The sequence below is a fragment of the Mixophyes fleayi genome, chromosome 8 (genome assembly GCF_038048845.1).
Source record: "Mixophyes fleayi isolate aMixFle1 chromosome 8, aMixFle1.hap1, whole genome shotgun sequence".
NCBI classification, from domain to species: Eukaryota; Metazoa; Chordata; class Amphibia; order Anura; family Limnodynastidae; genus Mixophyes; species Mixophyes fleayi.
In genome coordinates this window covers 9,937,820-9,965,737 of record NC_134409.1, presented here as the reverse complement: position 1 = coordinate 9,965,737, position 27,918 = coordinate 9,937,820, and the positions used below count along the sequence as shown (strand labels likewise).

Genomic DNA, 27,918 nt, shown 5'->3' with positions numbered 1-27,918 from the left:
CAAAATATCAAACTGAACCCTACTTAAACAAGTAAAATTTCCTTTAATGACAGTTTATACCCAGGTCCCGACTTTCATCGGTTTTTTTTAAAAGAGGAGACAGACAAACGCTTGTAAAAGTTTGTCATCCCCTGTGTTTGAGGCTGGAAATTGGAAATATTCCGCTCTCATATAAACTAATTAAAGAATTCCCTCTGCGCACATCAGCCCAGGAAATGTACATTAACGGCAGAAGAAGAAATCGCACGCCGGCGAAGGAGATGTCTTTCTTCTTAAATATAATTGCAATTTAATAGTCAGCTCGGATAATTGTTCAGCAATATTCATCCTTGCATTTGGAAATGGAGGTTTTACAGACACCGCAAAAGTGTATTCAGTGATTTCATAGAGGACCCTTGAGATAGCCACAGCCGTACATTGTATACAGACAGGCAGTGGTCACGTTATTAAGAGAAAAACACAGGGTATGTTTGGTGAATAGTGCGTAATTGCCACTGACCGGATACTCTGGTGGTCTGAATATATTATTACACCTCATAATTACTCCTTACCAGCAGCACCTTGGAAAAAAAATGACTAGATTAAAAAATACTTTGGATTTTAGATATTTTAAATCTTGAAATATTTTTTAACCTATTTTTTAATATTGTATTTCTAAGCAAATCTACAACAAATCTACAACAATCTGTTGTACCAGCGCAGGATTAGGGAACCTGCAGCTCATAGAGGAACCAGAACTCCCAGCAAGCCATGAGGCTGACAGTATCTCCTTCTTGTAGTTCACAACCATCAGAACTGTAGGTTGCTGATCTCTGCACTGGAGGGTGAATCATCATCGTCGTCATCGTTGTTTATTTACGAGGAGCCAAAGATTCCGCTGTGCTATACAGTCAGCAATACAGACAACAGAAGTGTACTAGTGACATCACAAAATAAACACAGGAGCCAGAGAACAAACAACTGCATTTGTATGACACAGGAGAAAGTACCAATTACATCAGAAGAAACAGAGCAGAACGCAAAGACACCTTTCCATGGGGACAACGAGCTGAGGACAGGATACGGGAGGACGAGAGGGCCCTGATCGTGAGAACTAGCATAGTAGAGGGCAGGGAACAAACAGACGATGGGGTGGTACAAGTACATGGTAAATAGTCGGGCCAAATTAACCAAGGATTTCTATGACTATTCTGTAACAAAGTTGCAAGGGAAAAACAAGATTATTATTTTTTTTTTAAGTTGCATTAATTGAGATTTTAATAAAACAGGTAAAATGTTAATGTAGCCATCTCTAACAAATTCACATAAAACCAGAACGGACAAATTGAAAAATATATCTTTTTCATTTGTTTTTGAATTTTACAATTTTTACGATCATTTTGTTGGGGAGGGGGTGATAAAAACACCACCCTTGTGAATTCAGGCCCTAATGTTTCTGCTTAACAAGACTCTTCTGAATCACTGACAAGAGGACAAATACACCCAAACACATGGGAGTGCATTTTTTTTGGACAGCTCTGCTAAGCGGGAAAAGTTATCTAAAAACTTTGAGAGATTCCATTCTAAAACCTGCAGGAAACAATAAAAAAATTGATGTTTGAAGACAATTCGTGACTACACAAACCATAATACACAGATTACAAAGTCCAGATCATCACCTGTCCTTAGTGATTGTCTCACAAACATTCAGAACTCTCGGTCATGCTTTGTTTGAAACCGTGGTGCAACAGTGTAACTGCTGTAACCCGTAGCAACCAATCAAAAAGCAGTTTTATTCAGTGCATTTATATGATTGGTTGCTATGGGAATATTTATGTACTAATCTACTTAGTAGGTTATACATTTACCATTTAAGTCACTATAGGTGTTCTATGGATTTTTTTCTATAAATAAATAACGGCTTAACACAGCAATTTTCTAATTTCTCTAAAGCTTAGGTTGCATGGGGCATGTGGCATGTGGCATTTTTAGCCCAAACCGGGCTCACCCAATCACTAGTGTAATATTCTGTTTTCAATATTAAGGAATTACTTACATTTACGGTCCAGTAAAATCACGTTGACAATGCAACAAACACTATTTATATGCATCTTCTTGATAGCTCAAGAAATAGTTGTGGAAATGATAGCTTAACAAAATCAGATTTTTCCAGGAAAAGGGAATTTGAGAAACAAGAACCAGAACGTTAAAACATTATCAAATACTATAAATGGCAATAATATGAAATGTATGGAGAAGGCTAAATAACAGACTAGCATACAAAACATGGTTTTCAATGACTGGAACCTATGATAGTATTTAGAAAATCTTTTAATAAAAATTATTGTAGTAAAAAAAAAATATTTATTTCTTTCAAATTTTTTTACAGTAAATACAAAGAGGTCCTGATTCATTCTTAGACGTGCCCATTTACATGCCGTATCTTGCGTGAAATAGATCTGCGCATGCTCAGAAAAAGACTTTACGCCAATGAACTTAATTGCATGCAATTCATGTCCGGACACAAATTACGTTTACGAAATGAAGGAGCTGAACTGGGGTGGGAAGTGGCGGATGAACGCAGGCAATGTACAGTGAGAGCGAGCCAAGGTCGTCCCAACGCAGCTGATTCGTCATCATCATTTATTTATTTGGCGCCACTCATTCCACAGCGCTGTACAGAGAACTCATTCACATCAGTCCCTGCCCCATTGGAGCTTACAGACTAAATTCACTAACATATACACAGATCGAGAGAGAGACTAGGGTCAATTTTTATAGCAGCCGATTAACCTACCCATAGGCAAATCGAGGGGGTTTCTAGTGCCTGGAAACCCCCCTCCAAGCCTGGGGCACTGTATAACTGAGGTGGCTGGACCCCGCCCCCACTTCACAAGGCTCTGCTTGAAAAGGGAGAGCTGCATGCACCTAACAGTAGTGCACGCAGAATTGTCCATGTATATTATGGGGATAGGAAGAGTTGGAGAGCAGCCAAGCACTGTCTAATATTATAGCCACGCCCCCATGCATGCTGGTCACGTCCACTGGCGGCGTGGTGTGGAAACCCCCCTTTACAAATCCTGCATTTGCCCCTGTGACAAGAGAGTCAGGATTGCTGGTTGCTATAAGAAGAAAGAGGGGCTGTCAGCAAAGGCGATTGAAGCGAAAAAGAGAAGAGAGAGAGAGAGAGATGCAGTGGCGGATCCAGGGGGGGGCTTACACAGATAAGGCCATGGTCGGGAATTGAACTCATGACCCCAGTGCTGTGAGGCAGAAGTGCTAACCACTGAGCCACCATGCTGCCTAATTCATGTACTGTATTTCCATTAAGTACGCGTTTTTTAGCCATATCATTTGACCAGCTACAGGGAAGGTGTAAGTGACGACTGATAGTGATGACTGACACGTCGCAGTCTTTGTATTAAAACCTACAAACTACGGCGTGTCACTAGACAGTAAAGAACATTTGTATGCAACTAAGAGATGATATAAAAATGGATTGTATGTACAGAACACATAAAGAGCCTCCTGATTTATGTATTTAATATTTAATAAAATAAAAATATGTTTTAAACATATTTTTATTAATGATTATAGTATTATGAGTTGTTAATTTATTTGATAATTATTATTTTTTTTGCATGTGTTCTGATGGAACTTTATATTGCACATATGCATTTGCGTATCTCTCCTGCACTCTGTTCTCTAACAAACGGTAAGTAACGTTTAACCAGCGCATACTAATCCTCAGATTCAAATAGAAACGTTTATTGAGATCCGTTTGGATGTGAATACAGTTGGAAATACTCTCAAGTTCCGCAAAAACACAAGTTGCTTGCTGGTTGCATCCAAAGATGGCCCTGGTATCCTAGCATACACAAATTAATAATTAATCATATTTCTGTTCAGCACTTTTGTTATCTTTTCCTCTTACTGTGGTGTTTACATGACTTTTATCATATGATATGGTTAATTTAGAGGTTTATTGCACAGCTTATATGTTTGTGTAGTTTGGAATATTTTTCTTTTCTTATCTTTTGTTATAGTTTATAGTTTTTTTATTATTGTACTTCGCATTATCCTTGTTGAATCCAGTGGTTGCAGCATTCGGTGCGACTGAGGTGTTTGTTTTTATTGAGTATTTGGTTTGTAGGATGTGGTAAGGACGTTATTTAGAAAGGATTTTGTGTTCCCTTGTGCTAATTTCAAATAAAACAGCCCCTTCTGCCAAGAGTAACGTCTGCAGCACTTAGGAACCGGTACACAAGCTGTGATTATGTTGTTGATAGAACCCTGAATGAATCTGCGTAATGCCTTCTCCCGACCCAATGGTTGCTTCTCCGGGAGGACTATGCAAATATTAGCCCTGCATTTTACAAATGTAATGTGACGAAGCAGCAAGAGCCATCGGCATGGATTGTCAGAGACTCCAAGACAAACTTTAAACTTGTACTGACACATTCTCTGATGCCCTTCCACCGCAAGGGAGGTGAAAGTCAACCGCTATGGAATTAAACCACGTAATTCCAAGGGCATATCACGTCGAGAGCATTAACCCTCCTGCTGGGGAAAGAAAAGATTACAGTATATATATATATATATATATATATATATATATATTATATATATATTATATATATATATGTATTATGATGATTTATAAATACTGCATCTATTAATTATTAACAGCAAAAAGACTTGTGTTTAACTGTGTGCTATTTATAGTGGCAGCACAGTGGTTAGCATTGTTGTCTCACAATGTTGTGGATCGTGGGTTCGATTCCAAACTGGGCACTATTTGTGTTGAGTTTGTACATGTTTGCGTGGGTTTCCTCCTGGTGCTCCTTTCCTTCCAATTGGCTTCTGATTAAATTAACCCCAATGTGTCTGTGTGGTAGGGATTTTAGATTGTAAGCTCCACTGTTGCAGGGATATATATATTTATACTAGTTTGTAGTGAACTTGTAAAATTAAGAACATGCTATTAAGGTTCATTTACTATCATTGCATTTGTGTGTCACACAGTGAACCATAAAAAAAAAAACAATCAGCAATTATCGGTTTAGAGCAGGTTAGACAATAAAAATGAATTAGTGCATATTTTGCACCTAAATACAATGTTAGTAAATTAGTCCCATTGAGCTTTCTACTAAAGATTGTGATGGCAGATTCAATTACTGGATTTCAAATGTGCAAAAAACAAGATATTATATTGTAAGCTGTAAATCATTAACGTCATTATCTAGGTAACGGTTCTAAGGGAATTAAAAACACTGTAATCTGAAAAATTGTCATCTGCTTATTGTTCCTAATGTTATACCAACCACTGTCCCCATTTATACGGCACAGTCCCGGTTTCAGGGGACTGCTCCGCTGTCCCACGGTCAGCATATTGGTCCAGTTTGGAGGTCTATCTCCACTCACCAGGGTGAGCGCGTGCATCAAAGACAGGTGACTTTTGTGAGCACCACAAACCAAGGATATTTGGGAAACGGGAGTTTGGTGGTGATCTAGGAAGAGCTAGACACGTTTTTGTCTAGAGAATCAAGATTGACAGTTGGGCTCTATGTGGAGATAATGGGCACATGAAGCGGGGACAAAAAGAATGACTGTCTATCATCATCATCATCATCATCATCATTTATTTATATAGCGCCAACATATTCCGTAGCGCTTTACAATTGGGGACAAACGTAATAAACTAATAAACAAACTGGGTAAAACAGACAAAGAGGTGAGAAGGCCCTGCTCGCAAGCTTACAATCTATGGGACAATGGGAGATTGACACATGAGGTTAAGTATACATTTTGCATCTTGGCCCAGCCAGACTGCAAAGGTAGGGTGACTCATAAGCTAAATGATCCTGTCACACAACAATGTTATTCCGGGGGTAGTTGTCTTGTGTGAAATTGTGTAACAGGCTAAAGGTAGTGAGGTTAAGATGGTGGTTGAGGAATATTATAAGCTTGTCTGAATAGGTAGGTTTTCAGAGAACGCTTGAAAGTTTGTAGAACAGAGGAGAGTCTTATTGTGCGAGGGAGAGAGTTCCATAGAGTGGGTGCAGCCCGAAAAAAGTCCTGTAACCGGGAATGGGAGGATGTAATGAGGGTGGATGAGAGACGCAGATCTTTTGCAGAACGGAGTTGCCGAGTTGGGAGATATTTTGAGACAAGAGAGGAGATGTATGTTGGTGCAGCTTTGTTGATGGCCTTGTAGGTTAGTAAAAGTATTTTATATTGGATTCGGTAGAAGACAGGCAGCCAGTGTAGAGACATACAGAGTGATTCAACAGAATAGTGAATAGTGAGTTCCGCAAGCAGACAGGATACAGGCCTTTCAGCCAATTATCGCGCCAATCACACGATAAACGACTGTTCGGCCCGATATTGCATTAGTGTGTACGCTGAAACGATGAACAATGGTCATTCCAAAGCTCATTGTATTGTTTTATTTGATTTTTAAACCGGACTAAAAAAGTCGTTTAACGATGGAATAAGGTCGTTCCAATCCTGCAGTGTGTATGCACTCAGGACCAGCAGTGTCCATAGATCTCTATGCAGTGTGCAGAGTCGCAATCTTTTCAGCAAATGGTTATGACAGATGAAGAGCACAGATCTGGGGGTAAATCGTGTAAAACGTGTATAGTGTGTACACAGGAATCGGCATTCTGATCGGGACTTTCAGTTGTTGGTAAAATCATTAACGATATCGGATCGGGAGACATTTTCTGTAGTGTGTACCCAGCCTAAGAAACGTCTTCACAGACAACAGGTCCGACAATCAGCAAATCAATATACTTCAATCTCAAAATATTTCCAGCCGACTAACACAATCCAAAATAAAAAATTACGTAAGAGGAGGAGAGGAAGCCGTCCTCACCTCCCGCCTGCTAAGGTAAGAAACAGAGGGGTGGGGGGTCCAAGCCTTTTAGTCCAATTGCCATTATGGAGTCAGGAATGATTTTATATTTGCCCTTTGTGAGATTAGCAGCTGCCTCACTTGGGAATTTGTTATCTCTTCTTCTGTATCTGCGCAGCAATGAGAAAAGGTCAAATATGATGGACTAAAGGGTATATTTACTACGCGACGGTTCCGACGAATCTACTGAACCTGGACTCTTTGCCGTCATTTTTTTTTAAATGCCGATTTTATTAAAGCCAAAGTCCATCGGGTTTTGTCCTTAATAAATTTGTTGTTTTAAAAAAAATGACGGCAAAGCGCAGATAATCGACGTTTCATCGGAACCGCCGCTTAGTAAATATACCCCCAAGTCTTTTTTAGCAACATCACTATGTTACTTTTGGGTCTATTTAGGGCTGATTTTCAATCCTATCTTTATTTTGAAGTTAGATTAAAAAAAAAAAACAGTTTTCAAAAATTAAAAGAATTCCCAACTGGAAAAAATACTTAATTTAAATAATAACTATTTCCTGAGATGATGACGACAACAGAAGAAGAAGGATAGCCGCGATCCTTGTTACGTAGGCTTCTCCATGATTTGCTCTTTGCAGATACAGCTTTTCACCCTTTAATAAACACAGCTACTAATAGGGAACACAAGGTAAAATAAGAGGGAGGGTTCTGTCTTAGTGATTTTGCTGTTTACAGTTTATTTGTTTTACGTCATCCTAAACCCATGGTAGCGCTTGCACTGCAGCGGCTGTTAAATACACAATCTGTGTGTTGCTACAAACTTGTGCCGAAAAAGCAGATTGCAAAACGATCTGTCTGTATAAAATCTGTCTTTTTCTACAGAGTTTTGGCAGCTCTCCTTCATTAAACAAAAATAAATACAAATATCAGAGGAACTTGATTGTAACCATTCGGGGAAAAAAAGAAAAGATAGACACTGCAAGCATGGAAAATATTTCTTTTAAAAGTTACAAAATTGCCTGTAGAATTTCACCAGATAATGTTTTACAGAAATCTAGCTATGAAACAACTTAGAAAAATGAATAAATACCTCCACATTTTTTTTATTTGGTTTCTATTCAAACAGAGATCCCCATATGAATTTTCGGAGACCTGGAGGGATGGAACAAATTTGTGTGTGAGCAACAGTGTGATAAATGTTATAGCTTGGAGGAATGGAGCTGTGCCGTGTCTTGTTTCCACAATGCAACAAATCCGGCTTCACAATGTTGCAATCAGTACAATGCCACCATGTGTTAATTGGCAGTTGTCAGCGGAGTTGACGAGGGTTATTATGACACGGCTGCATAAAGAAAATTATAGTGGACTGCTTAAACAACGTTCCTAAATTTGAACTGAAGCTGCGTACCTAAGCGTGTGGAAGGCTGTCAAACAAGCTTATTTTGCAAGTTTATAATTAATGACAGCCCTGTAACTGGGGTGGAGTAACTTGTGACCCCTCCCAGGACACAAAGCAGAAGGGAGAGGTGCCACCCTGGGATAATTTGCTTATTTTTTTTTCATTAGCATAATTATGATTTATATTATGTTTATACTTCTGGGGCTATGGGAGCGGGTGAGGACTGATCAGCTGGGCACAGTCTCTTAAAGTGCACAAAGGTCAAGGGCTAAACATGCCCTCTGTGGGCTAGGTATGCCCCATCAGATAGTTGGCCATGCCTCCTGAGCAGAACTATCTACTATTGCTCCCAAAAAGTTATGGGTTAAGCGCCAGCGTTCTCTCTCTCGCCCATAGCTCTATCAAGTCTAGATACGGCTAAGATTGATGATGTGCTTCAAAAGTAGGTGCACTGTTTTTTAATTATACGTTCCTACTTTTTGGATCTGCCCTCTGGGATCTCCCAGAGAGGTCGAAGGGACAAGTGAGAGAGGAAGGGGGTTTGTGACTTGTTTTGCTTCATCATGGTTCCGACCCAGCTGAATGAGCAGTAGCTCTACTAAATTCATTAATCCACCCACTTATATTTCAACCACCGCCACTATGGCAAAGGTCTAATTTATTTACACATTTTTTTCTGGAATCTGCCAAAGGCAAATAAAATATGTTGTGCTCACGTGATACAATCAATATTATACAGTTTGATTCGCCAACTCAAACGCAATCTTTCGAAAAACTGAGTTTTTCGCCAACAGAAGTTACCTACCTGACATTTCTATTTCTGTTTACAACATGATCATAAATCCCACCCCGCAAGCTCGCTGCCTAGGTGTGATCTTTGACTCAGAAGTATCATCTACTCCCCACATCGACTCTATATCTAAATCATGTTACATACATCTAAAAAATATTTCCAGAATACGCATCTATCTCACACAAGACACTGCAAGAACACTAATTCATGCACTCATCATTTCCCGCACAGACTGTTGTAATTCCCTCCTTACTGGTCTTCCCCATATCAGATTTTCGCCCCTACAATCTATTCTGCACGCAACGGCTAGATTGATTTTCCTTTCAAATTGCTCTCCCTCTACTGATCCACTCTGTCAGTCTCTACATTGGTTGTCATTTTTTTTTACCGAATACAATATAAAATACTTCTACTAACCTACAAGGCCATCAACAAAACTGCACCGACATTCACCCCCTCACTTGTCTCAAAGTATCTCCCAACTCGACACCTCCGCACAAGATCTGCGTCTCTCTTCCACTCATCACTTCCTCCCTTCCTGGTTACAGGACTTTTTTCGGGCTGCACCCATTTTATGGAATTCACTCCCTCACACCAAAAACTTTCCTCTAGTCTTCAAACCTTCAAGTGTTCTCTGAAAACCCACCTCTTCAGACAAGCTTATAGTATTCCTCTACCACCCTCTTAATCTCCCTAGGTTACACTATTACCATTCTCTACACAGCTACCACAGGACAACAATTCTTTGACCAACATTGCTGTGTTTTGTGACATTGTTACAACACAGCTATTGGGGTGCAAGGGGTATGATGATGATGATTCCATAGTGAAACAGTCCTAACCAGTACAGGCAATACCAGATATTAGCATCACTAGAGATAATAACCTTGTTTCTGGTAAATACATAGCTGCCATCAGTCACTTTGCCAGGGGTTGTCATTTTGCCAGGAATAAAAGGTTTGCTGTCTCAGCCAAAATGGGCATGAGGTTGAACCATAAAAAAACCACACCCACATGTCTAGTATATTATACATTTCTCAAGGGTCCCGCATATTATACAGTCCACCAATAGTCTAGCTTATTATACATCCCCTGTTGGTCTATTATACAGCCATCCAATTGACCAGAATACTGAACAGCTGCTGTATTATTCAACATATTATACAGGTCCTCTTGTCCAAAATATTAGACCCCCTCCATATGCCCAGCATATAATACAGGCCCCCAATTGTCCAGCAAGTTACTAAACATGTTTGTCAAGCATAATGTACAATTGTGCAGTATAACATCCAGACCCTTAATTGTCCAGCATATAATTCAGCTTTTAATTGACCAACATATATTGTAGCCCCTTCATTTTTCAGCAGATCAATTGTCTAAAGTGTATGACAGCCCCTTTGTCCAGCAGATAATAAAGATCACCTGCATATCACACAGCTCAACAAATGTCCTGCATATTATTACTAAAAGTGCAAACTAGAGAATAGACCTGCAGCAAATCATGGATAGACGTCTTTAATGTCATCATAGCTAGTATCAGATAGAGACTGTAAAAAATGTTTTGTTTTTCCCCCATCTTAAGCACTGTAGGGTCAGGATGCCCACAAAACCTCTTTCATAAAAATAACATTTAATTTCCCTTTGGACTGAAATGTTAACGGAAAAGAAAGATAAATGCGGAGAACAATGACGTTTTCAATCACAGGGAACCTCTGTCGGTCCAACGCCTCCCAAATCATTGTCAGATAAGAACAGGCTGAGCCACTTCATCCCAGTGTCGGGACACAAACATGAAAAGGTCACCGGGTAAATAACGTGTTATCTGAGCAAATATCCTGGCGCAAGTGGAGGACAGATTTTATAGGGGGGGGCATTATGAAGAGCGCAAACAGCCTCCTTCTCACAGACTTATAATGAGCAAATATTAATATGCTACATTCTACCATAATGAGGAAGTGTCCTAAGGACGGACTGAGAATTATTTTTTGCCTATGGATTTCAGTGGCGCACACAGGGGGTGTTTCTGAGTCTCCAGAAACCCCCCCCTTGCGCTAAGTGGGCACTGTCCTATACAGCAGCCGCGGCGCTGTCAAAGAAGCGTCCGCGGCGGTGCTGTAGTGTATACAGCACCACCGCGGACGCTTCTTAGACAGCGCCGCGGCTGCTGTATAGGAGGACAGCGCTAAAACGGAGCTGCTGCTGCGGTTTTTTTTTGGGGGGGCAATCCTCCGTGCGCCCCTGGATTTAGCTATGAAATACAAGCTACTATTCCGATTTCTCCTTTCGCATACTATATATATATCTATCTATCTCTAGATATATATATATATATATATATATATATATATATATATATATATACATATACACACACACACTTAGTAAAATAGTAAAGGTGATAAAAAATCGAATAAAAAAAAGGAAAATGTGCTTTATATTAATAATGAAGCATTTTTCCTTGGAACCCTGTCTTCCACCATGGAAATAAGTTTGTTAAATAAGATGTCAAATTATTTATTTATTTTAAATTCATACCCACTAGATAAGGTGATGTGAAAACATTGATGCGGCTTTATCTATTGTCCAACGGTTACAACAAACTCTACACCTGTTTCATTATCTGGAGCACATATGGTTGATTGTTTTGCAGAGGGCAACAGCTGTTGTCCTAACAAAATAAAAACTAGCCAGTAGTCCAGGCTGCCAGCCAATCTACTGTTATTGGGAATACAGTAGGCGGGAGTGAGTCCGCGGACTTCTATGTTTTCAAACTGAATTGATACATCAGCTGAAATTTCCAGCTCACAAGTAGATAGGTTAGAGGCCCCCTGCCCTCCCATCAGAAGCTAGCAGAAATGGCAATAGCAGCAAACTCCAAATAACTTTTGCAACATCAATTGGGGGATATAAATGAACAATGTGCAAGCTTCCTCTTTACCTTGATAATACCACAAAACATGGAAAAACTGTTTTGTGCATGAGAATTCCTGTTAGCTACTAAGCACCTGGGGGCTACTGTTTACCAAGCAAAAATCCCTCTGATTACCATAGAAGCGGCCAACTGGCCCATTGCTGTTCTTCCCTCCAGTGTTAAGACAACGGGGTATAATATTTCACTCGTTTCATAGTGATGAATAATACTTATCTTGTACCCTGCAATGATTGAGAAAAAGCGGTAAAATGTCTTTGGATCTATGATTGTTCAGTTTTCAATTGTTAAACTTTTCTGTCTGTCAAAGAGAATGCAAGTGTGAAAGGAATCGGTTTATTTACAAAAGGTGACACATAGTTACATAAACAGAAGGTTGACAAAAGACACAAGTCTATCAAGTACATTTTAGATGCGTTGATCCAGAAGAAGACAAAAACAAAAACCGCAGAATAACTTGCGCTCACAAGCAGAACTTCATACATGGTAATTAGATTAATTACCTGGGTTACTGCAAGAGAAATATATCCCACCAGGTGGACCTAACTGTTCCTAGATGGCTAATTTGTCCCAAATGTTATGAGGCTTAATATCTGCCATCAATCTACCAGCCATCATAGGAATGGTGCACACAAATGAATTACCTGGGTTAATCAACAGTTTCGTTTTCATTATAACGATTGATAAATCAAATTTATATTTCAATGGGGGTTCTTTTCCTAGCAGCTAAGTAGAACCAACATTTTGTAAATAGTGTCATTAATGGCAAGTATTCTAATTAAAATTATTGACAGCAAAGGTTATATCGCTGAGCAACAGGACTTATAATCAACAGCCCTTTTATTGTTCTGATTATCTAATAGGCTGACTAGGCTGCATCCTAGTGTGGAAGGTTTTTACGGAGGTGTCACAATCTTTGGGGGGTGCAAAACTATGACAGGGAGAGGCACGTGGGCAGCACGGTGGCTCAGTGGTTAGCACTTCTGCCTCACAGCACTGGGGTCATGAGTTCTATTCCCAACAATGACCTTATCTGTGAGGAGTTTGTATGTTCTCCCTGTGTTTGCGTGGGTTTCCTTCGGGTGCTCTGGTTTCCTCCCACACTTCAAAAACATACTAGTAGGTTAATTGGCTGCTAGTAAATTGACCCTAGTCTCTCTCTCTACCTGTGTGTATGTTAGGGGATTTAATCTGATTGCTCCAATGGGACAGGGACTGATGTGAGTGAGTTCTCTGTACAGAGCTGCGGAATCAGTGGCGCTATATAAATAGCTGATGATGAACTGAAATTAATTTTAAAATATAAGAGAAGAGATGTTCTCAAAATGGAAAGAAAACATGAAAGAAAAATGCAGTATTGGCTGAAGACAGTGAGACATCCTGGGGCGGGCGCTTGAGGATAAGCGAATAGGAAAGACAAGGATGGCGACAGGGGAGGGACGTGACAACCCCCTCACCCTTCACCCTCAGTAGCGCTCATTCATGCCTCCGTTCTGCTATAGTTCTGATTTTAATGAAAATTACCGGACAAAGCCAAGTTGAGCTGAATCTTGAAAACACAGGAACATAAACATAGGGGGGTTTGATGGAAAACGGCTTTTAAATAAAGGACAAATTATTTTTTACCTTCTGCGTATTAGCTTGGCGTGGTAGGAGAGGGGGCGCTGAGAGGGTATCAGCCTAGGGCAGCCTGAACCCTTAATTAGGCCCAGCCTTTAATACTCCTTATTGAGTCAGTTTCTTCGTATTCTGATAATACTAATAGCACAGTGGCATGTAAAATTCCCATGATGCACGGGTGGTGATCAAATCACGGGCCCGAGCTCATACGTGTGTCTAGCAAGTCCCGCTCAGAAGAGCAGAGCCTTGGGGGAAGCAGGGGCCTTGGATGGGCAGAGAGGCGATTCAGCATTGCTGGAACACCCTGCAGCCATCGCACGCCATATTGCTATGGAACACTTTGGAATTCAATTTTCACCCAAAACAAAAAAACACAGCAAGAGACGGTGAATTATTATATACAAATCAGGCCTCTAACTTCAGGTATTTTGCAATAAACAGAAACAATATGTTACCCAGATTTCCACACCACGAGATTACTTTAATAATATACCAGCTTTCTATTTAAATATGGCCACGTTCTGGGTGTTTTCTCCATTATCCACAGGACAGTTAATTTCACTAATTAATAACTAGTTACCTGTTTTTACTTAGGGACATTCATTTTTTAAACGTGTATTTTTCTGTAACTTTATATTAAAAAACTGAACAAACGAAAAATCTGAATTTTAGAACGATAAATAAAAAATAGGACATATATTATCAATAAATATAATTATGTAACTCTTCGTAAAATGTATAATAATATAAGTCAGTTTAAAGTAAGGGGAGGTATGGTTGGTCAAAAAACAAATCAAAACAAAAAAAACATTTATTTGCCATAACTAGTGATATATATATGACACAGTCGATTATATATCGTGTTTCGTATTGTTGCAAGCGGACCCCTGTATCTTATACAGTACCCAGATGTTACAGAAAATCACATACGATAAAGCTGTGGAAATTTCATACCTGAGTTGGCAGCGATGATTATTAAACGTGGAGGAGGGAGAGCGGACTGTCTCACACTCTCAGAAATGTCAGGAAATGCAACACGGTGGACTAACAATCAATGCACTACAGAGCAGGAATGCATGGACCGCAGACAGGCTCCTCTAAGATCACTAATTATGTACATTTATGTCAGGTCACTTTGAACACGTACAGGAACACAACGTGTGGGAGCCCGCTTGTTCCATGTCCATTACATATCAGCGGTAGTTGCATTCATTATCTGTCGGCATGTATTAGTGTTCTCATTCATACTTTTATGATGTAGCTGTAACTGCTGCAGAATGCAGGATATTTACGTTTTATATGTGTATCTATAACAACACAAAGCCTGTGTACTGCGAGCTGACCCGATGCTCTCAAATCACCCAGTTCTTTTATTGCACTTTCTGCTTTTCCTGTGATACAATATATGGTTTGAATCACTTACGTGACTGGCATTGGAGCATTGCATTCTGAATACTTAGGGTATAAGGGCCTGATTCATTAAGGATCTTAAATGAAGAGGTATCTTATTTCAGTCAAAACCATGTTACAATGCAAGGGGTGCAAACTAGTTTTCTGTTTTGCACATAAGTTAAATACTGACTGTTTTTTCATGTAGCACACAAATATCAACTTTAAATTTCAGTGTACAAATAAGCTATCAAGTATTTGTGTGTTACATGAAAAAACAGTCAGTATTTAACTTATGTGCAAAACAGAAAACTAGTTTGCACCCCTTGCATTGTAACATAGTTTTGTCCAAGAGACTGAAATAAGATACCTCTTCATTTAAGATCCTTAATGAATCAGGCCCTAAATTCTTGGTGAGTTGGTTTTCTACTGGAAGTTCTACTATGTTTTTATACACCCCCAATGGCAATGGAACAATCCAGTTTTTTTACAGTAAAAAATAGTGGCTTGTTGATTTAGAGTTGTGTCCCCTATTAAATGTGGGATGTCTGATGCGCCATGGTAATTGTTAGGAATATTAGGGTGTAGCCAATTATGCCGATTTGATTTCCCCCGGGAATGTTGGAAAGTATACATTTTAGTTATAAATGATTGAGCCAAAAGCCTTAAAAAGTATTAATTAAACTTTTTTTTATATAGTATCCAGGAGCTTTACGACATTGCCCTGACCTAGCATGAAAGTTGTCACACGTATTGATCTATATCCCCTCCTCCTGACAGTTTCCTTTCCACATCACATCTTCTCTTCCTACTTTAAGAAAAACTGCTTAATGGAACATTGTGCGGCATAGGAGGACAAAGGAAAAGACAAAGTTCTGATCGAAGGCTGCAACTCTTGACCTCCCCGGAGCCTCTATATGTGCACTGATTATATAGAGGTCAGAACTGCTGCTTTTAACACCTCTCTATTTTGTACATTGAGGCAGAGAGGCTCAAACAGCAGGGGGTGTCACAACCTCCAGATAGTTGCACAAATGTGCAGGTCCTTACATCAAATTCTACAGGCATTCCGCATTCCGAGTCAAGCCCTGGGTTCTAGTTTTGCCACTGAACACACGATAATACAGCGGTCCTTTAGAGTAGTGTTTCTTAAACCTGGTCCTCAGGACCTCTAACAGTGCATGTTTTCCATATTTCCTTGCTTTAGCACAAGTGTATTCATTACTGACTGATACATTGTAACAGATCCACAGGTGGTGTAATTATTTCCCTTGTCACCTGGAAAACCTGCACTGTTAGGGGTCCCGAGGACTGGGTTTAAGATACACTGCTTTAGAGTGTTTTAGGTACAGCTCATTATAATTCTGCACCTCTTCATTCTTCTAATAATAATATGTATTTTGCAATGGCACCTAGTACAGTCAGCCTCAACCCCTCCGTCTTGAAGCAGCTAAACGGAGGCAGAGTTGATGCTAAGCAAAATACCTTTCAGATCTCATTCTCCCCTGGATGCAACGCCCAATGCTTTGCTGATGTCGGCTAGTGGAGAGCGTCTCCCTTCAATACTGTATTTAAATTAGCTTCTTTAGCTGACAGCTACTCGGGTACGTCTAGTCAGTTCAAAATCATTACTGACAACTGCACCATGGAGACGGTTGTCAAGGAATGGATTAGCTGATAGGCAGAAATCTGCAGTAGGGTGGTCATGCCCTTTAAGGTCTAACGAACCCCTGAAATATTAACATGTATATTGGTGAAAGTTATTATTAGCTTTTTTTTTTTTGTAATGCAAATTAGGTTTTACTTTTGGCACTTTGGGCAACTCTGACTCTAGGAAGTTCCTTAAACACGTATGTAAATTCTAGGTATAGACTTTGTGTTGGTGTAATTGATGGTGTGTTGAGTCCACTAACTTATTCTGCATCTGTAGCTGTCATTAAAGCATTATTGTACATTTCTTATAACTCATTAATCTAGGATTCCTAACCCGCCTTTACTTGTCATCCACATCAATACAACAAGCTGCATGTGTGGACTGTATTGTAGAGGTGTATTTGACCCCACAACTTTCCTGCATCACTGTTGGAGGAGCCTCATATAACTAATCTGTGCTGCTGGGGATCCTGTTCCTTACACTATACAATTCTCAGTCTGTTGCATCCTGCTGCCTCCATTCCCCTCACTGTCACATGCTGCCCTCTCCTCACTAACACATCACTCATCTCCTAATATACACTGTGCTGCTGGTGACCCTGCTCCTTCCACTATATAACGCTCAGTCTGTGGCTTCCTGCAGCCTCCATTCCCTTCCTCACATCATGTCAATGGCCCTGTCACATGCAGCCCTGTCCTCAATAACACATCATTATCTCTTGATATACTCTGTGCTGCTGGGGGACTCTGCTCCTTCCACTATATTACTCTCAGTCTGTGGCTTCCTGCTGCCTCCAATCCCCTCCTCACATCATGTCATTGCCCCTGTCACATACAGCCCTGTCGTCGCTGACACAATCACATGAGTTAAAAGGTCACTGCCTCTCACAAGATCAGTGACACATCTCCTGAAATAGTCTGTGCTGTTGTGAACATTCTGATGATCTGATTGGCCACAGGTTGTTCTACACCACTTGAAAAACTGAGTGCAGGATATAGTTAATGCTGAGTTCAGACCCTAAAAATATATACTTAACAAGCAAAAAACCCTGATGGCCTTTTCTGACTCACCATCCACAAGTCACAGCCCCTTCTACAGTTCTCAGAAACTCCCACACTGTCCTTGTTAAAGGAAAATGATTTTCAAGGTACAATGTTTTAATAATTGTAAAATATTACAAGTATTTATAAATGTTACAATTTATTTACTTAGAAAACAATATAAATAATTTTAGTTGCAAGTTGTTGCTTTTTCTAATGCTCCTGTTCTGTAGAAGTTAAGTCAGTCGGGTCACTGTTGCTATCACTGTCCATGGTTTAGCGTGTGAATAAATACATATGTAACAACAGCATTCTATAGAGGAGATGTATCAAAACATAATACTAAATATAACTAATATTGAAGCAGCACCCATGAAGGTAAAGGAGATATAATTTATTCCAAACTAACGTGTCAGTGGGGATTTAATGAAATGGTCCCCACCTCACAAAAATGTGGGTTTGGAATAAACAGTGTTTGAAGATCTGTGAGTACTGACTTGCTATTTGCAACATGATTCAGTGCTGTCCTTGTCTTATGTAATCTTTCCTGCAAGTGAGTACTTCTACCTTGTGTGTTTGAAAAATTCAAAATAATGCACCTTTTTCTTATTTAATTTTAGATAGCATTCGTTTTTATTAAATATGGTTTAATACTTTTTCTCCTTGAAACCCCACCTGCTGCCTCTACTTCCCCAGTAGAAAATGATCTTGTGAACTGACCCCTCTATTGTTACTCTGAAACATGAATGGTAAAAGCTTATATAAATTTCTATTCAATTGAATATTTAGGCACGGGTAATGTATTATGAGGCCTATTTATAATTCAAATATAATATCATTATATCAGGCCCATTGCGCCAATAAGTCTGATTTGCTTAACACAGCCCTGAAATGAAGCTTAAGCTTTTGCAACCATAAATAATTTAAATAATAGATTTCATTTGTTTTAAAACTGTAAATAAGCATTTTTGAATATTATTACTGAATTTTTAAAAAAAATACTTTATTTTCTGAATTAAACAAAAGATGTTTATTTCGATTTCTGTTATTGGTGACAACAAAACAGGAGCGTTACAAAGTACAGCAAGAGGCGGCTGATCTCGGCAGGGGTAAAGGCAGCAATCGCCATGCATATATATATATATATTATTATTATTTTTTCATATAATGGGCGATGTGTTAATGAGGTCCATCGCCAATGAAAACACCAGTTATTACTAGCATAGGATTCTCCCAGATATGAATCTGAATTGCAAACATTAGTGCATATCCAATAACCTGGTAGAAGACATGCTCAGAACCAGATCATACGCCAGCGAACGTAAGAACATCCAATTCACCTTCAAACGCAAAGGAAGCTCAAGACAGTCTATGCTTTCAGGTGCGGAACGGGGAGAGGACCGGGCGTTTGCACGTAGTCAATGTACAGTAATGGCGTGCCAAGCTCGAGCGCATGCAGCAACGTCCGATTCAAGCTTTGGCCATCTCTCAGGTCTGTGTTTTTCAGTCGTATCACTTGCACCAGATACAGAGCAGGTGTAAGTGCCGAGTGACAGTGATGGCGGCCATGTATCCATGCTAGAACAAATGTCTGCAAATCAGGAGCAACTGTAAAAATGCATTTGATGCACAGTTGACATTAATAACATCCTGATAAATGCATTGTATTTCCAAATACAATCAATTATGAAGGATTATGCTGAATTTCCAAACCATCTCTACTTTACATATAACAATGATTCTAGAGTGGCTATTAAGAAATGTTATCTTTATATTTCTGTGTTTTATGCACTATACTCACAGGAAATCAGAACGGATCTGGGTGTCCAAACCCAAATCTTGCTTAAAACCTCAATTTGTCTAAAACCTGAACCAAACCCTTGATTTAGTGCATCCCTAGCCTACAGAACCATTCCCCAAAAACATAGTTTACTAAAGGTTAACTTTAAATAACAGGGATGATCTCATTCTCCCCCAAGTCTGGTGTTTATGCTGAAAGATCGGAACCCAGGTGCGACATTCCCCGGCTCTCTTAGGGCGATTTTACTATATTGCATTTCACCACTTTCAACGATTCTTCCACAGACTTCAATATCACGTTATATTATTCATTTCACATTCTCAAATTTTGTTTACATACATAAGAATATATATATTTGTTTGTTTTGATCAGTGGCACAAATCACAGTTGATACCTATTAACTGTATCTTTGTGGTTTCTATCATTAACTGGTTCTGTGATGATTCCACTCTCCGCTCCTATATGTTCAAGCTAATTGGCTGTCTCCTAACAATCTTTTCTTGTTTTATGCACCAAAATTCCTCCGACTACGCTCACAGCCCCTGAACATCAGTCCCTGCTGAAATCATAAACCAATTCTATCTGGAATACATCCTGATTGTATTATATATAGCACAGACTGGTAAACCCTGTTGGTCCCAAGCCAGGGTTACACTTTAACCTTGACATAAGGTCATAAGACGCTTGCCAATGAAGATGGCAGATGCCTGTTCCTCTGAACTCCCCCAAGCAGAGACTCTTTCTTCCTGTAGAAAATACTCCTGAACATTCCCTTATCAACAAATGTGCTATCAGCATCTTGCAGGATGCTCTCTCCTAGGTCCTCGTGTGTCTGGCTGAAGTAGATAATCGGAGGACAAACATATTGACATTTGTTAATATCCAGACTCCTCCCAAGTTAGCAACAGAGCATAACCACCCCTGTGCATTGTCATGGATTGAAGATTTAACTCCATGTTTTCACACTACAGTGCTCCGTTACATAGCCGGGTTTTAAAAAATATAAAACAGCAATCTTCGTCTTAACGCCACAGGTCATTGCAAATTTTCTCTTTTTAAAGACGCAGGCTCTTGACGGACATCATAGGAGAAAACAATTGTCGATTCTAATTACCTGCAAAAATGTTAAATGACCCCTATATATCCTCTGCAAGTGGTTGAACATCTAATGAAGGATATTAATCCTTGTAATTGAACCATATGTCGTTTGCAAGACAATGGTATTCATTACAGCAATACCGAAACATCTCAATTATCGTTCCATCGGGTATTCATAAAATAGAGCCAATTTAATGAAACAAGCAAAGATAAAGTCGCTTTTAGGAAAGACAAAACATGATAGGGAGAAATATTGAACAGTATTACAATCTGTGCCTGATTTAGAATACAAGTAACTTAAAAGCAATACAGTTTATCAATTCTGGCATCTCACACCCATCTATTATTATCTATTTATAAAACGCTGACATATTACGCAGATCCAGACATTAAGGGGATCATGCCACAAATCACATACAGTGATATGAAACAGAAGATGGCCCTGCCCATATGAGCTTACAATCTAAAAGCAGCGAGGGATATTTGATACATAAGGTAGCATTGAGGTAATGACGAGTATTACTCATATGCAACAGAATTAACCCTTTATTTTTTTATCAGTATGAAAAAATCCAACTGGCTCACAAAACATAGACTCTTCTTACCATGTATGTGCCACCGTGAATCTCCGCCGCTGGCGAATGCTCTTGTTCACCAACAACTTTCTGAAAAAACAGGGAGAGTTCCTGGGAGAACTGCGTGGAGAGATTTTGGGGGAGGTCGTGGTCCTTTTCCCAGAATGTCTGGGAAGTTCCAGCTCCAAGTGCATATGTTCTTTGAAAGTCCTGATGTAGACTTCGGAATCTGGAGTGGACAGCTCGTTGGGAGAATCCTTAGATGTCATATCTCAGACTTCAGATCAAATTCCTCGGACTAAAAGCATATCACCAAACTAACTCAGAGGAATGCAGGGTGGTGGGATGGAGTGGGTGTTCACGGAGGGGAAGGTTGGAAGCGGAACGAGTAGCCGGCGCAGCTGGAGAATTCAAAAGAACTTGGGTACCAAAACTGTGAGGAGGGACCAAGATTCTCCTCAGCTCTTCCCCTGGTAAGTCTAGTCTGTTGTGAATGTGGCTTGTCTGCAACCTACACGCTGCCAGCCCCTGGACTCATTCAGCTGAACGCACCAGCTCGTGCAGCATTGAAAAAAATCCTTTATCCATCCTTGTTTAGAGAGACATTCTCCACAGAAACGTCACTAAAAAGAGCAAACGACAACGAGCATCTAGGATCAGTGAGGAGAAAAAAATACGAATTGCCTTTTAAACGATGCACTTCAGTACCATATGCTTGACTGGACAGATTCCTTGGATAGAAAAAGATCTTCATTCAGAATTCCTTACTGAGACACTGAATCCAAAACAGCAATAGCTCCACCTACTGATTGCTGATTGGATAACACCCCTCTGGCAGTTGTCCTTGCTGATCTAATGCATGTTTTGCTCATCGCTTTTGCATTAGGTGACTTCATATTACCCGTGTGAAATAAAACACACAAACAAAAAGGCCAGTAACGGGCGGTTAATGGGGAGGATTGCTCCTATTAACCCATCCATTGCCAAGAAATGGGGCAAAGCTGGCAATGCAATTTCTATGTCTTTATAAAAATACTGTGGTATTATCATGGCATGTTAGTCTGGGTGAATGCACAGTTATCAGTGAATAACAGGCCAGTTATTTTCCTAGGTCAGATTTATTCTGTCAGGACTGGTATTTCAGTCATGTGACCTCCTTCTTGACTTGTTACCATGCTCTGCGTTTAATCTTTTACTGTGGAACTCTCAATTCCCCCCCAGACGTCACCCTCCTTTTACATGCTACACACCCTGCACCAAATTGTATTGTTCATAGAAAATCCTTCACCCCGAGTTCATTAGTATACAAAGCAAGCCCCTTACCCTAAAGTCATTAGATTACAAAGCAAGCCCCTTACCCCAAATTCATTAGTATACAAAGCAAGCCCCTTACCCTAAATTCATTAGTATACAAAGCAAGCCCCTTACCCTAAAATCATTAGTATACAAAGCAAGCCCCTTACCCTAAATTCATTAGTATTATTATTATCATCATCATTTATTTGTTGGGCGCCACAAGGTTTCCGCAGCGCCGTACACAGTACAAACAGTAGTACAAAACAGGGTGACAAGTACTGAACAATAAACACAAAGTACCAATGCTTCAGGAACTCCAGGAAGACATATGGAGTAAAGACAGAGCAGAAGAACCGGTATGGAGACTGGAGGGGAGGGGGGGCCCTGCTCATAAGAGCTTACATCCTAAGGGAGGGTGAAACAAACACAGGCATGAAAGGGAGCCAGTGAAGCAGGGGGAGAGAAGAGAGGAGCCAGGGGAGAGAGGGAGAATGAGAAGAGTGGATGAGGGATTAGGTGGATGGTTGGAAGGCTTTAAGGAACATGTGGGTTTTAAGTGCCCGTCTGAAGGAGCACAGGTTGGGAGAGAGACGGATGGAGCGAGGGAGGTCATTCCAGTGCAGGGGGGCAGCTCGGGAGAAGTCCTGGATTCTAGTGTGGGAAGAGGTGATCAGAGTGGAGGAGAGGCGACGGTCATTGGCCGAGCGCAGGGAGCGGGCCGAAGTGTGAATGGTGAGGAGGTTAGAGATATAGGGGGCAGTAGACTGGAAGAGAGCTTTGTAAGTGGTGGTGAGGAGATTGAAAAGGATCCTGTAGGGGAAAGGGAGCCAGTGTAGGGCGTGGTAGAGAGGGGAGGTTGAGGAGGAGCGGCGTGAGAGAAAGATGAGTCGAGCAGCCGCATTAAGAACTGAGCGGAGGGGGGCAAGATGGGAGAGGGGAAGGCCAGTGAGGAGAAGGTTGCAGTAGTCGAGGCGGGAGATGATGAGAGAGTGGATGATTGTTTTGGTGGCATCTTGAGAGAAGAAGGGCCGGATGCGGGCGATGTTGCGCAGTTGGAAGCGACAGGCTTGGGCAAGGGATTGGATATGGGGGGCAAAGGAGAGAGAGAAGTTAAAGGTGACACCCAGGCATCGGAGTTGGGTGACAGAGGAGAGGGTAGTGTTATTGACAACTATAGAGAGGTTGTGGTGGGAGGGGAGTCTGGCGGGAGGGAAGACAATAGTATACAAAGCAAGCCCCTTACCCTAAAGTCATTAGTATACAAAGCAAGCCCCTTACCCTAAATTCATTAGTATACAAAGCAAGCCCCTTACCCTAAATTCATTAGTATACAAAGCAAGCCCCTTACCCTAAATTCATTGGTATACAAAGCAAGCCCCTTAACCTAAATTCATTAGTATACAAAGCAAGCCCCTTACCCTAAATTCATTAGTATACAAAGCAAGTCCTTTACCCTAAATTCATTAGCATACAAAGCAAGCCCCTTGCCCCAAATTCATTAGTATACAAAGCAAGCCCCTTACCTTAAATTCATTAGTATACAAAGCAAGCCCCTTACCCCAAATTCATTAGTATACAAAGCAAGCCCCTTACCTTAAATTCATTAGTATACAAAGCAAGCCCCTATTTCCAAATTCATTAGTATACAAAGCAAGCCCCTTACCCTAAACTTCATTATAATATTACTTCCCTGTCTGTAATACTCAGTCTTGTTTTATTACTGTGTTTGTTGCTAAATGTAAAGCCCTACAGAATATGCTGGTGCTATACAAATAAATAATAATAATATAAAGCAAGCCTATCACACTATATTTTTAGAATAAACAACACCTTAAACCCAATGTTTTTTTAAAACACCCAACAAGCTCCTAGAGGAACCTGTACCTTCAATAAAAGCGGTGAAAGGTAAGTCTTCTAAAATGTAAATTCACAAACATACAATAAGCTATAATTCCACTATACATTCCAAACCCCCAATCATGTTTATGGCACCGTCCTCCTCTCTAGGATAGTTTAATTTGGGATTCTGTAAATTGCTTCGCATTTTCTTTGTACATTAAATGTTTCTGAATTAGAAGCACACGTCATTCAATTTCAGCAGGTCGAGCAGACCTCACAGGACACAGGAACCACAGCTAGGTTTCAGCAATGGCAGGGTCATTGCATGATGGGGCCATCTACTGCTGCCTTCTGATAGGAGGAGCTAGGTGGTTCAGTGCATCCATTTCTGCCCTTATGATAGGAGGAGCTAGGTAGATTGGTGCATCTATTGCTGCCTTCTGATAGGAGGAGCTAAGTGGCTCGGTGCATCTATTGCTACCTTCTTATAGGAGGAGCTAAGTGGCTCGGTGCATCTATTGCTACCTTCTTATAGGAGGAGCTAAGTGGATCAGTGCATCTATTGCAGCCTTCTGATAGGAGGAGCTAAGTGGCTCGGTGCATCTATTGCTACCTTCTGATAGGAGGAGCTAAGTGGATCAGTGCAACCATTTCTATCCTTCTGATAGGAGGAGCTAGGTGGATAGGTGCATCTATTGCTGCCTTTTGTTAGGAGGAGCTAGGTGGATCGGTGCATCTATAGCTCAGTGTGGGCCAACTGCAGTATTGGGCTTTTTTTATGCACCCAAATGCAAAAATGATAATTTATTTTTCAGCACATAAGCTTTAAGGAATACTGGAGGGTTCTGCCAGCCAGAGAGGCACTTGTACACTGCTCTCCCATCTTCCTCTCCTGTTCCTATGCCTTTCACGCTTGCTTCTGTGGTGAGTGGTCAATAACCGTAGTAACAAGCGAGGTGGCGAGAAATGTAGGGTGGGGATGCCAGAAACAGGTTTTCCTCTCCTCTCATGGGAGAAATGGCTCTTAAGGCGATAGAGGCAGCTCATTCAGGGAGACATTCCCAGGTTAGCAAGTGCCCATAGTGTCTTTTTTTTTTTTTTTAAATCCAGTATTTTTATTGAAATTTTTTAAGATATAAACATACTAAACAACAAAAAGAAAAGAAAAACAATCGCATACATATCAGAATTAAATGACGGAATTTACAAGATTATATTTAAGATTAGATTTAGCCCATAGTGTCTTTTTGGATGTGCAAAATGACTTGACATTGTCCTTAGGTGGTAGTGATTGAGCTCTGTCGTTACATCCAATGATATTGCTTTTGCGCCATCTAAGTGCATTTTGTACAGAATAAAAGACATTTATACGCATATTTTAAACAATGTAATAAGTGCAGTAAAATGTACATGACAGATATATAAAACCCCAATGTGACCTAGTCTAAAAGTTTAATTTGCTCCCAAAATTATTCCAGTATTGGACTCCCTTATTATTAATGCTACCTGTGCCATTATTATTATTATTATTATTATTATTATTATTATTATTAATATTATTATTATTGTCGTTGATTTGCAAGGTGCCGCAGTGCTCCTCAGTGCTGGACAGTGATGGAAACAGGACATACACAAAAAAAAAACGAGGGAAATAGACAAAATAAATGCAAACATGAAAACAGAGGGTATGCAGGACCATGATCACAGCTGGGACAAGAGGAGCGAGTGTGGCTTGGAGTGAAGACCGGGACCGTTGTAAGGGTGCATTAGTGTGAGTAGTGTAGGTGGGAGTAGGGTGAGCTCTAATAAAGAGATGGGTTTACATCTAAAGATTTGAAGGCTGCCAGAGTCTGGTGTGGTAGGGAGAGAGGTGGTTACAGAGACGAGACAAGATGCACATCAGAGGTAGAACTAATAGAAAGAAGCAGAGGTCACACAAGCAGGTTTTAAACAATCTGAAAGCAGCCGCTGTTAAGCTGTGATACTAATGATACAACTAATACTGCTGGGACACACAACACACCCGACAAAACCGCAGCTGTGAGAGTCACGTCCACTTACAGCCCACAGGACTGCGAGAGCAACATTTGTTTATTTGTGGGTATTTTAGCAAACAATAACATGAACCGACTGACCCCTGTTACATGAATTTATTATAAATCCCATGAAAAGTCATGTTGTAAAACAAAAAAAACAGTTTTTTTCATGGTGTTCTCATAAATAAAATAATCAACTTTCTACTGCGTATCATGATTGACTTATTATAGTTCTCCAATGTTTCATTTATACATTCATACTGTTCTTCTAACAAATATGTAAATATAGGGCTTTATGTACTGGTGTGGCATTACATGTATACTTAGTTAACAATGATAGAGAAGGATGGGGGGTAAGGCCGCTTCAGGTTTCGGTGGTGAGGGGGCCAAGCTATGAAGGTCCAGCCTCCCAATGCCCCTATTCTGCTCTAAGCAGAGCGTTGGCCTCTTCTGAGGACCACGCGGAAACCGCGTGGGTGAAGTGAACAAAAGAATATTATTTTACAGCCCTATTTAATATTTTACAAGAGACGATCACAAATGAAATATAACAAAACAGGGGCAGTGCACCGATAATGCAGCACTCACAGCGTACTGAAGTACAGCAATAAATATACTAGACCCCAACAGCATCAGGTTACTGTGTCATAAATCCACAATTACTTGCATTGCCTGGCTGGCACCAAAGTAGTTAAACCAAACCTTGTGGTTAGAGGTTTCATTTTTATTAGCCTACAACAAAAAGTAAGGGAGCCCTGTAATGTAAATCGGTAAACCCTAGTGTCCAAAAAGATTCCTTCTTTACGGCTCCCTTCTACAGTTCGGCACACGCGTACTTATGTACTGAACTATAAAAGCAATAAAGTAATTCTACTAATCCCAAAAAATGTCCAGGCACTGAACTCTTCTCAGTAAATAAATGTAGAACAGTTGCTAATTTACTTTTTAAGTAAACATCAGCCTTGTTGGAATGATTGATGCTCTACGAACGTACTGTCAACTTTGAAAACCTCTTCCATTTACTAAGAAAAGGAGGAAAAAAACGCAAACCATCTGACTAAACAAGAGACGGATGGAAAAAGTACTTGAAAATGAACCATACAAAGTTTAATGACAAGGAACCTCTACAATTAAATGGGATTCCAGTCCCGTTTCAGGAATTACAAGCTGCGGATATTGTAAACTAGAACTGTGGTTCTTTCTACAGACTGGTGTTCCATGCAAGTAAATTAGACAATAAATCATCGGTCTTCTGAAAGAGCGGGAGGATCATTAACGTGTAAGAGTAGATGGAGAGAAGTCTACTCCCGTGTCCTTTGCAAACTTTACTGCCCCAGAACTTAGTGGCAGAGCGCCAAGAATCCATCAGTCACAAAAATGTATTTAAATGGTTATCGAGTAGATGAATCCAGTGTTACAGGGTACTAGATGATCTTAAAGCCTACACAGAGGCAGTCATTGTGTGGGCTGAACTGCCTATCAATTCACTAGTAGGTAGTGACATCACTGAAGAATCATTATTCTTTTATTTATAAAGCACTGACATATTACGTATCACTGTATATTGAGGTGGACATGACGCACTCGAATGACGTA

The 27,918-nt window shown here is 40.2% G+C and overlaps 1 protein-coding gene across 2 annotated transcripts in view; it reads right to left on the bottom strand.

Annotated features, from left to right (window-relative positions):
• Window positions 1-27,918, bottom strand: part of PDE4B (phosphodiesterase 4B) — a 267,467-nt gene that overhangs the window by 181,873 nt on the left and 57,676 nt on the right. Inside the window, exon 1 of one of the 2 annotated variants that reach the window (XM_075181838.1) lies at window positions 21,182-21,864. The exons of the other annotated variant lie outside the window; for it this stretch is intronic. Coding sequence (XP_075037939.1) covers window positions 21,182-21,420 — 239 coding nt within the window. The 5' untranslated portion in view covers window positions 21,421-21,864. Of the gene's footprint in view, window positions 1-21,181; window positions 21,865-27,918 lie in introns of those variants that run through there. 2 annotated transcript variants of the gene reach the window in all.